Source organism: Talpa occidentalis, unplaced genomic scaffold (genome assembly GCF_014898055.3).
Source record: "Talpa occidentalis isolate TD23 unplaced genomic scaffold, MPIMG_talOcc4v2.1 talOcc4.14, whole genome shotgun sequence".
Lineage (NCBI taxonomy): Eukaryota > Metazoa > Chordata > Mammalia > Eulipotyphla > Talpidae > Talpa > Talpa occidentalis.
The window spans coordinates 40,403,709-40,415,716 of NW_023601433.1; the positions used below are offsets into that span (position 1 = coordinate 40,403,709).

The 12,008-nt window shown below is 41.1% G+C and overlaps 1 protein-coding gene across 1 annotated transcript in view; it reads left to right on the top strand.

Annotated features, from left to right (window-relative positions):
• The window catches only part of ACBD3 (acyl-CoA binding domain containing 3), a 38,326-nt gene that overhangs the window by 12,630 nt on the left and 13,688 nt on the right, over positions 1 to 12,008 (top strand). Inside the window, exons 2-4 of the mRNA XM_037510347.2 lie at positions 2,569 to 2,710; positions 3,933 to 4,073; positions 10,262 to 10,420. Of these exons, the coding sequence (XP_037366244.1) occupies positions 2,569 to 2,710; positions 3,933 to 4,073; positions 10,262 to 10,420 (442 nt within the window). The remainder of the gene's footprint in view (positions 1 to 2,568; positions 2,711 to 3,932; positions 4,074 to 10,261; positions 10,421 to 12,008) is intronic.

Here is a 12,008-nt window from a genome sequence, read left to right on the forward strand (position 1 = left end):
GTAGGTCCTTAGGTTACTGAGTTATTTCTGTTTTTATTAAACAAATGAGGCCAGTGCCATAGTTTCATCTTTTATTTTTTAAAGAAGTATTCCTTTATTGTAAGATTTTATTTATTTTGTGTAGAAGAAGTGGGGTGCAAGCGGGAGGTGAGAGGATTCACTCCTCAGAGACAGTGGGGAGCAGAACAGGCAGATCTACTGAAATACATTGCTAAGGGGAGCAGTGGGTGAAACAGGAGAGGTCTGCTGGGCCTTGTGGCTTAGCTCCCTGGCCAGGGGATCTAACTCAGGCTACCACGGTGGATCCTCTTGGTAGTAGTGCTAAAACTTAACCAGTGAGGCTCCCCATAGTTTTGTCTTAAAAATATTTTTTGCTGAGTATTGAATGAGTTTGTTCTTGATGGAAAAAAATTTAGATACATAGAAGTATATACAAACAGGAAACTCTTCTTCAGTACCTGACCACTAATTTTTGCCAATAACTTCCCAGAGGCAATACCTTTTAACAGTTCAGTTTGTTCTTGTGTGTATTTTCATTTGGAAACTTAAAATGTTGCTATTAGGCCCAAATTCTCTTTGATGGCCACTCGAAATCCTAACTTCTTCCCACTTTCTCATTGATTTAGTGTTATTCCTAGATCTTTTCCTTTCATTTCTGTTCCTATAAATGTAGCCATAGAATATACATGTCTTTTTAACATGCTGTATTGTATCTATTCTAAGACTCACTGTTGTCTTACATGTTAAGAATTAAAAACTGCTAGTTATAACTGTAAAACACCAGATTGTAAGACCTAGTTTGATCTTAAAGATGTTGAAGTGAGTATATGGGGGAGGGGATGGTATTCTTAAAATTGATGAAATACATTGTGTGCTTTGATTGTATATAGTTTCCTGCAGCTTTTTTCATTAAACAGTATTTCTTATAATGGCCTCATTTATAGTGCAGTCTGAATATACCACATTATTAAGCTGTTCTGTAATTGATGAATATTCAAATTGTTTCCGGTAACAAGAAAGCAGTATTGCAATGAATATCCCTGTATCTGCTTCCATTTATATTATGTATTTGGGTGTGCTTCTCAAGAGTGAATTAGAATTACTGGGACATAGGGCATGCACATTTATAATTTTGAAGTATATTGCCAAATTATCCTTCTATAAAGCGGTTATAATTTATACTTTCAGTGTTAGTATATGAGAGTGGGTACCTATTCTCCCATTTTGCCACTTCTTCTTGTTATCTAACTTTTGTTTGCCCTGATGGCAGAGGGGGTCTTGGTAGCAAATGGTTTTTATTTTCATTTTCTCAACTACAGAGAGTCAATATCTTGGGATTTTTTTGGGCAACTTTTTTCTTCTTTTCTGAATTTCCTATTCATGACCTTTAACGGATTCTCTCATTTCATTTTGGCAATCAGTATGTACTTGGATGAAATTTGTTCTCGGTATACACTACTTTCTGTCCTCCCTTTTTTTAATTTGGTGTAGTTATTATCATTGGAATCAACCAGTAATTAATGCTACCATTTATCAAAGAATCAGAGCTGTTTTGTACCAGCACCCACTTTTATACTCCTTTTGAATGTTGTTGGTGGTTAGGCCGGCTAGTCTTTATAGGTCAAATTGATTTCAGTCTTAATTGCCTGTTGAAAACCTGCCAGAGTCAACCATAATATGGAGGATGTTTCCTTCCTTCTATGAAGGAAAGGTCTAACAGTAACTAATATTAATAACCTGTTACTTCTGAAGTAGCAGTGGACTCCTTACTTTATTCCTGAGCAAACTGAGAGGTTAAATGGCCCCAGAACTAGGAAGTGTCTGAGCTATGATTTAAACCTAGATTGTCTGACCCAAAGCCTCTTCCGGCATGTTATGCTGCCTCTGTGGCATGGATACATTTTTAATATAGCCTTTCAAAGTCTGTGCTTTTTTATTCATGATCATATTAAAATTAATATAAATTTTTTAAAAGATTTATTTATTATGCATACAAGTACTGGGGTGCAGGCCAGAGTTATGGGGGGGGGAGGGTGAAAGGATGCACCAGAGACAGTGGGTAACAGAACAGGCAGGTTGACTGAAATAGACTGCTGAGGGGAGCAGCAGACGAGTCAGGAGAGGTCTGCTGCGCCATGTGGGTAGCTCCCTGGCCAGGGATTGAACTTGTGCTGCAGTGGCTGTGAACAGCTTCATAGGTTGTGTCTTAACCCCTTGCACACCACCAGGGAGGCCCTAAAATTATTTTTAAAATGTGATTATTACACATTGTTTTTCATAATGTGTAAAAGATGGCAGGTAGTACACATGTATATATGTGCCTGACTGCAGCTTGATTGGTTTTTCTGTAATAATTTTAATACAGATAGTTGGCTTCATTTAAAAAATAAAAAACATAAAGGATTTGTCTAGGCTTTATTAAAATTTAATATTTGGGGAAATCTCAATATGTGTATCAGTGTATCAGTCATAGGCAATTTGTGACATACAACAAAACCTCAGTATATGGTGCCGAAAATAATGTATTTTGTTAGTGCTAATTATCTTCTTTGTTTATTTTTCTAATAGAAAAAGATGGCAAAGCATTTCATCCAACTTATGAAGAAAAACTGAAGCTTGTGGCACTACATAAACAGATTCTTATGGGTCCATATAATCCAGACACTTGTCCTGAGGTTGGATTCTTTGATGTGTTGGGGAATGACAGGAGGTAACACTATTTTGATGTGTAATGAATTTAATGAGAAAAATGTTATAAAGGGTGCAAAGTGAATTGGTGAGGTTGTAAATAGCCTGGTTTATCAGCTTAGAATAAGACTGATACAAACATTTTTGCTTACAGCTTCTTGGAAAGTCTTCAGATGTTTATGTTTTTGGCTTAGAGATGTTTATGGCTAAATATTTTTTTTAAGATGTATTTATTTATGCATACAAAAACTGGGGTACAGGCCAGAGGTGTGGAGGGTTAGAGCATTCACCAGAGACAGAGTGGGGAACAGAAAAGGTGGATTTTACACTGCTGAGGGGAGCAGCAGGCGAGACAGGAGAGGTCTGCTGCGCCCTGTGAGTTCCTTTTTGGCTGGGGAACAAACTCATGCTGCAGTGGCTGCTGGTAGCTTCATAGTGCTGTGTCTTAACCCCTTGCACCACCAGGGAGGCCCCACATTATGGCTAAATATTGTGGAAGAAGTTTACTCATCTGATTATGAACATAAGACAAGTACAGCTTCATTTGATTTTTCCTAAACAATACTAAAAGCAGCCATTTAAAATAGTAATTGATACCCCTATTGGGACATATAGAGCGTTATAACAAAAATATAGACAAAATACTTTATTCAGTCAAATATTATTTTTATTTAAAGATCTATTTATTGATTGATTGATACATACAAGCACTGGGTACAGTCAGAAGAACAGGAGGGTGAGAGAATTCACCAGAGCCAGAGCAGGGAGCAGAGCAGGCAGAAGGACCAAAGTACACTGCTGAGGGGAGCAGCGGGCGGCAGGAGAGGTCTGCGTGCCATGTGGGACCCTCCTCCGGAGGCCAGGGAGCAGCCGGGGATCGAACCAGCGCTGCAGAGGCTGCGGGCAGCCTCGCAACCCAGCGCTCAACTGCTGCGCCACCGGGGAGGCCCTCAGTCAAATATTATATAAGGAAAATAAAACCTTGATACCTTTTTTGCTTGTATGGAAATTAGCCTCTTAGTTGCATTGTAGCTTACAATAAGAAGTTTGGATTGTTTGTGGCATACCTCATTTAGTAAATCAGTACATCTTTGTTGAAACTTGAAGTTTTGAGCCTTTTGCCGCATAATAGAATCATTCTTTATTTTGGTTATAATTTAAAATAGTTAATATTTACTTTTAAATTAAAACTCATTCTCATTTTTTTTAGAACAAGAGGTAATTTTTCTTGTTATTCTTTACAGGAGAGAATGGGCGGCCCTGGGAAACACATCTAAAGAGGATGCCATGGTAGAATTTGTTAAACTCCTAAATAGATGTTGCCATCTTTTTTCAACATATGTTGCATCCCACAAAATAGAGAAAGAAGAACAAGAAAAAAAAAGGTAAAGTTTGAGGCATGGAATACTTTATCCAACTGTGTAGCCCAATATATTGAGACTTTTGTTTTATGGAGTAATAGCTCTGAATTAGGTCTTACAGCCTCTCGATCCCCACTTCTTCATGGTAATTGCGCAACTTCCTGATGTGTATTATGGGAGGAGGATATTGCTTGCTGTTGCTCTAAAAGGAACATCCAGCCTTCATGGCAGCATTCTTTTGTCCTAATTACATTAAGTTATTGAGCAAGCTCCACTGTAAACTCCGTATCTCCTGGTTTGACAAACCCTTTGATGCTGCCTACCTTGAGCTTTTAGAATATTCACATTCCATATCATAGTAATCAATGTGCTACATGGGTAGGTATTCATATTGGCTCTGATTCTGACTCCCAGATGGTTTATGAATTATTTCTAGGGCTTAGCGAGGGAGCTGCTGAGCCACTCTTTGTGTTTATGGAATTCTCTGTCATGATTATGGATTCAGCTATATTCGTGATTATGAATTTAGTATAGTTAACCACTTATTTATGTAGAGGTTATATTTTCAATGATTTTGACTATCTAAAATTTCCAGGTAGCGGCCTCCTTTGTGGTACAGGGGTTAAAGTCTCAGCGCTATCAAGCTATCACCAGCCACTGCATGAGTTCAATCCCCCACCAGGGAGCTAACCAACATGATGCAGAAGACCTCTCCTGTCTTGTCCACTGCTCCCCTCAGCAGTCTATTTCAGTATATCTGCCTATTCTGCTCTCCACCCTGTCTCTGGTGAATCCTTTCAGCAGCCCCCACCTTGCACCTCTGGCCTACACCCCAGTTCTTGTATGCATAAATAAATAAAAATAAATCTTAAAAAAAATAAAGTTTCTAGGTAATGAAAGTAATGCTATAAAACCTAATGAAAGTAATGCTATAAAATCAAATTTCCTTCAGATTATATTATACTTACTTTTTAAAAAGATTATGCATACAAGAACTGGGGTACATGCCAGAGGTGCAGGGGGAGGGGGTGGTGAGAGGATTCACTAGAGACAGAATGGGGGGCAGAACAGGTAGACTGACTGAAATACACTGCTGAGGGTAGCAGTGGGTGAGACAGGAGAGGTCTGCTGCACCATGTGGGTAGCTCCCTGGTTGGGCGGGGATCAAACTCATGCTGCAGTGGTTGTGGATAGGTTCTTAGTGCTGTGCATTATCCCTCGTGCCACCAGGGAGGCAGTATACTTTTTTTTTTTTAAGATTTATTTATTTATGCATACAAGAGCTGGGGTGCAGGCCTGGTGTAGGGGTGGGTGAGAGGATCCACCAGAGAGAGAGTAGGGAATAGAACAGGCAGATTGACCGAAGTACACTGCTGAGGGGAGCGGTGGGCAAGTCAGGAGAGGTCTGCTGCGCCATGTGGGCTGCTCCCTGGCTGGCCAGGGACCAGGGATTGAACTCATGATGCAGTGGCTGCGGACAGCTTCATAGGTTGCGTCTTAAGTCCTTGCGCCACCAGGGAGGCCCAGCTCTATACTTTTATTTTTTAAAGATTTACTTTTACTTATTTATGCATACAGGAATTGGGGTGTAGGCCAGAGGTGCAGGGGGGTGAGAGGACTCACCAGAGACAGAATGGGGAGCAGAACAGGCCGATCTACTGAAATATACTGCTGAGGGGAGCAGTGGGCAAGACAAGGAGAGGTCTCCTGCGCCATGTGGGTTAGCTCCCTGGCTGGGGATCGAACTCAGGCCGCAGAGGCTGGTGATAGCTTGATAGTGCTGAGACTTAACTCCTGCACACTAGGGAGGCCCTATGTTATACTTACTTTTAAAACAGTTGGTTTTTTGGTTTCCCTCCTTACCTAGATTGGAAATTACAGATTAGAAGAGAAAATGTCCTGATTAAAAGAGAAATGGCAGAAACCTTGAGAAATAGACAAAGGAATTATAAAAGTGGCAGTCAGGGTCTATTTAACATGCAGGTAAACTTCCTAACGACAGTATTTTGACACATACAGTTTTGTGTTTGTAATTTTAACTCCTGAGTCATTAAGAGTCCAAGCACTAATATAATTCATTCCTGTTTAAGAAGATAGGAAATAGCTTAATACATTTTCAGAGATATTTATCCAAAGGAAGTATCTTTATGTCCAAAGGAAAAACTTCGAGTTTTATAAGAATGTAATGAGGTTCCTTTTTTTTTTTTTTTTTTCAAGATTTATTTATTTTTTGCATAGAAAAACTGGGGTGGGGCCTCCCCGGTGGCGCAGCGGTTGAGCGCTGGGTTGCGAAGCTGCCCGCAGCCTCTGCAGCGCCAGTTCGATCCCCGGCTGCTCCCCGGCCACCGGAGGAGAGTCCCACATGGTGCGCAGACCTCTCCTGCCGACCGCTGCTCCCCTCAGCAGTGTACTTCGTCCATCTGCCTGCTCTGCTCCCTGCTCTGGCTCTGGTGATTTCTCTCACCCTCCTGCGCTTCTGACTGTACCCAGTACTTATATAAATAAATAAATAAATCTTTAAAAAAAAAAAGTACTTCTAAAAAAAAAAAAGAAAAAAGAAAAACTGGGGTGTAGGCCAGGGGTGGGGAGGGTGAATGGGGAGCAGAATGGGTGGATTTACTGAAATACACTCCTAAGGGGAGCAACAGATGAGACAGAAGAGGTCTCCTGCACCATACGTGGGTTAATCCCTGGTGGGGGATCGAACTCAGGCCCTATGGGTGACAGCACTGAGACTTAACTTCTAGGTCACCAAGGAGGCCCTAATGATATTCCTTTAATAGAAAATTATTTATGTGCTGTAGTTCATTGCATCAGTAAGGTAGAGCTATATTGGATCAGTGAGGGAGAGCTATAGTGTCTTTGACTGTATTGCATTGCTTTTTAAGGTTTATTTTCATCAGCACATGGCAAGTTAATTAAGGAAAAGAGAACAAGGAAAGAGACACCTGCATAGACACAAGTGGGCTGTCTTAAAAGTAAAGAGCTGCCTAAATTCTTTTTTTAATGATAAATTGAATATTTAAGTTACTATTCATCTAACATATTGGAACTATATATGTATTTTTTTAAGATTTATTTATTTATGCATACAAGAGCTGGGGTACAGGTCAGAGAAGCAGGGGGTGAGATGATTCACCAGAGACAGAATGGGGAACAGAATAGGCAGATTGACCAAAGTACACTGCTGAGGGGAGCAGCGGGTGAGTCAGGAGGGGCCTGCTGCGCCATGTGGGTTGCTCCCTGGCCAGTGGGGGATCGAACTTGTGCTGCAGAGGCTGCGGATTGCCTCATAGTGTGGTGCTTAACCCCTTGCGCCACCAGGTAGGCCCCTGGAACTATATTTTTTCCTTTTAAAAATCTACTCTCTCATGAGATAAAGTCTATGTGTAATTCTTTTGAAACATTTAAGATTAGACTTCCTCTATCCTGAAGCTTAAGTTCTGACTTGCGGAACATCTTCCCTATACCAGCTGTGACATGTTAAAAGTAGGTCATGATATTGCTGTATTTTGAGCCTTGACTATGGCTCAGGTGCTGTTAACCACTTAGAGGGCTTTAAGGAAAAGTGAACAAGAAATGGTGTCTTCTTTGAGAATCCTCAGAAATTCTCTTTGAACAGTTTTCCATCTCCCTGAACTCCACACCACTCTTAGACATGTATGGCATCCATTTCTAGTTCTCACTTGGATCTGTTCTCACTTGGAAAAGGGACTATGGGAGTGGGGGCAAGAGGTGGGACTAGATTTCAAGCTGTTATTTTTTTAATTAAAAACTTTATATATTGGGCCTCCCCGGTGGCGCAGCGGTTGAGCGCCAGGTCGCGAAGCTGCCCGCAGCCTCTGCAGCGGTGGTTCGATCCCTGGCTGCTCCCGGCCACCGGAGGAGGGTCCCACATGGCACGCAGACCTCTCCTGCCGCCCGCTGCTCCCCTCAGCAGTGTACTTCGGTCCTTCTGCCTGCTCTGCTCCCTGCTCTGGCTCTGGTGAATTCTCTCACCCTCCCGCGCTTCTGACTGTACCCAGTGCTTGTATAAATAAATAAAAATAAATCTTAAAAAAAAAAAAAAACTTTATATATTAAAATTACTTTACATACGGGCCTCCCCTGGTGGCGCAGCGGTTGAGCGCTGGGTTGCGAGGCTGCCCTCATCCTCTACAGCACCACTTCGATATCCGGCCACCGGGGAGGGTCCCACAAAAAAACAAAACAAACTACACACTTGGAAATAATACTCAAATACAGGCAACATAAATTATTTTCTTCTTATGGTAATATATGTAACACAAATGAAAACCTTCCTTCCATCTCCCTTGTAATCCTATGCTTCATAGATAATAACTGACACATTTAATTTGTATCTTCCCAGACTGTTTATTAAATGTCTTTACATATTAAGCCACGTAGGTTTGTTGTTTTTTTTTTTTTTTTTTTTTTTTTTTCAATTGCTGCACGGCATTTCAGGGTGGATTACTCTTTGTTGAGTGCTGCTTCTGTCTAGCACTGTACTAAATCCTGAGGCTGTAGTTGTTGGGATACAGTCTCTGCCCTAATGTAGCCTGGACTTTAATGCTGGTAAAGCAGATGTATTGCTAAATTTATCACATAAATTTAACTGCAGTTACATCAGTAGTAAGAAGGAAAAGCTTGTGATACTGTGAGCATGGGGAATCATCAGGGTATGGGCACAGCATAATGATTTTATTTTACTTTTTTTATTAAATATACTTTTATATATATATATATTTTGCATTGTTGTTCATTTTTGTACAATGTTTGATTTCTCCTCTCAGGTGTAATCCCCATAAAATTCCCACCACCAGTGACCTGTGAACCATCACCATAGTCTCTTGTGCTCTTCCTTCCCCTGTTTTGATCTCTCTCTCTCCCCTCCCTTGCTGTATGTCTCTAATTTATATTTGCCTGCTAGTTTTGTCATTTTTTTCTCCTTTCCCTACCCCTTTTTTGGTTTCCCTGTATTCCTCCTAGAAGTGAAACCATCCAATAATTTTTCTTTTTCCTTCTGACTTATTTCACTGAGCATAATCCCTTCCAGTTCCATCCATGTTGCTGTGAATGGCTTGAGTTTTTATTTTATGAACACAGCATAGTGATTTTAGTAGTATCTTAGCTGGCAGACATTTCTGTTGCTGTGCAGCAGTTAATTATTGTTGTCATGATCTTTGTATATTGTCACCATATATGTCTCTACTAGGGGAGTATATATGTTTCAAATTTTAATAATATTACCACTTTGTTCTCCCAAAAGGTTGCATCAGTTTACATTGGGAGATAGGTCTTGTTATTTTTTTTTTAGATTTATTTTATTTATTTTTAAAGATTTATTTATGCATACAAGAACAGGGGTACAGGCCACAAGTGCGGATAAGGGGGGTGGGTGAGAGAATTCACCAGAAACAGTGGGGAGCAGAACAGGCAGATTGACTGGAATACACTCCTGAGGGGAGCAGTGGGTGACATGGGAGAGGTCTGCTGCACCATGTGGGTCACCTCCCTGTCTCTGGATCGAGCTCATATTCATGCCGCAGTGGTTGACAATACCTTGATAGTGCTGTGACTTTCCCTTTAAGGGAGGCTCCTTAAGTTATTTTTATTTTTAAAGATTTATTTATGCATACAAGAACTGGGGTGCAGGCCAGAGGTGTGTGTGTGGGGGGTGAGATTCACCAGAGACAGAGTCGGGAACAGAACAGGCAGATTGACTGAAATACACTGCTGAGGGGAGCAGCAGGCGAGTCAGAAGAAGCCTGCTGCACCATTGGGTAGGTCCCTGGCTGGGGATTGAACTCGTGCTGCAGTGGCTATGGATTGCTTCCTAAGTTGTGTCTTAACCCCTTGCACCACCAGGGAGGCCCCCCTTATTTTTTTTTTTTTTAAAGATTTATTTATTTATATAAGCACTGGGTACAGTCAGAAGTGCAGGAGGGTAAGAGAATTCACCAGAGCCAGAGCGGGGAGCAGAACAGGCAGACTGACAAAACACACTGCTGAGGGGAGCAGCGGGCGGCAGGAGCGGTCTGCTCGCCATGTGGGACCCTTGCCGGCGGCCAGGGATCGAACTGGTGCTGCAGAGGCTGCGGGCAGCTTTGCAGCCCAGTGCTCAACCGCTGCGCCACCAGGGGAGGCTCCCTCCTTATTTTTAAACAGCATTCTTTGTGTAGGGTTCATTCTCTCTGTCCTTTACCTTTTAGGAAAGAGGAGGAGGAGAGAAGACGGCGTGAAGAGGAAGAAAGAGAACGTCTACAAAAGGAGGAAGAGAGACGTAGGAGAGAAGAGGAGGAAAGACTCAGACAGGAGGAGGAAGAGAGGAGGCGAGTCGAAGAAGAAAGGCTTAGGCTGGAGCAGCAAAAGTAAGCTTGTTGTATGACTTATATTTTAAGAATGAGAAGTGGACTGCCGCAGTGTTCTTTGACTTTTTAACCTTTGTGTGTCCTAGAATAATTCTGTGATTTGTATAAATGATGGCTGACCACTTTTAGCTACTTGCCATTTGTACCAGTGATCTGTTAACTAAAGAGGGCTTAATTTAAGCATTATTTGGTTGCAGAAAGAGAATCTACTGGAAGGATTTAGGATTAACTCTCAGAACCCAGGGACTTGAACGGGAACCAAGGTGGTCATTTGCTTTGTCTCTGGGTCCACATGATCTCTTGTCTTTGTTTCTCTCAGTTTAAGTCTCCGTTTCATTCTTCCTCTTTTCTTCAAGTCATCGCTTTCTGCTTTGGCATGCGTAAGACTGTCTTTCCTTGCCTGGGTTCATACATGTTCTCGTGTATCTGACAGAAACTGGCTGGAATCCTGAGAGACCCAGTGAAAAATTTCCATGACAGATTCTAGTTTATCCACCCTGTCATATCGATTCCTAGTACAGGAATAGATATGGGAGCTGAAACCATTTCTTATTCCATAGGGACTGTGAATTGGTTCTTCAAGAGCAAGTTGTAGATACAAGGAGAAAGGAATTACCTTCTCTAAAACCGTAGGAAAGAAAAACTGGGGCTCTAGGAGTGGCGTGACATAGATTAAACTAGCAAACATGGCAATCTACTTATTTCTGAGTAGTTCCTCAGAAAAATGTCCGTATTAACCTCAAGCCAGCCTACGACTTCATTCTATTTTGGAAAGAAACTGTGAATACTACTCTTTTGAGGGGTAATGGTGGTGTCCTCAATAGACTCAGTGTCATATTCTACTCAGGAGTTTGTGAGGTTTTGCTTTGAAATTTATCTATTAATACAATAGATGGCTTTGAGGTCTTTATTAAAGTTATTCACATAATTGAGTTAAGTATGTGGTTCTTTTATAAAAGAAAATAGAAGTATTGTAGAACAGAAATTAATAGCGCTAAACTAGATACTACTTTTAGTGTTCTCTTTCAGGCAAACTTTAAATTAAAGGTTAAAGACAGTCAAATTTTCATTGCCTTATTTATAGTTCCCAGGCACTTATAACATTTTTTAGCTATTATTCTGCCTCTTACTGCTTCTCATCTTAGGTAGAGAAGCCATGGCCAACAGTTAGATATTTCATCTCCACCGTAGATGTTCTCCATGCTTTTAGAGCCTTATGGATAAAGAGTATAGGCTGGAGCCCAACTACCTAGATTTGATGCCTGGCTCTGGCATCTTTGAGCAGTGTGATCTCCAGCAAGTTACTGAATGCCTCTACTTCCTCCTTTGTACAACCCTACCTCAAACAGTGGTTGTGAGAACTGAGTGGGTTAGTTCATATAGATGCTTTGAACACTGAGTGGCACAGAGTAAGGTTGCAGTAAGTGGTGGAGATTAGGATGATGACATGCTTACTATTCTCCCTTTCCTACCCATATTCTCCTTGAAAAACCCAATTAAAAGATTAAAGGTCAAGTTAAGTTTCTTAACTCTTTCTTCTGGGCCTGGACCACATGCTAATGGATATACATTACTAGCCTTTTTTTAA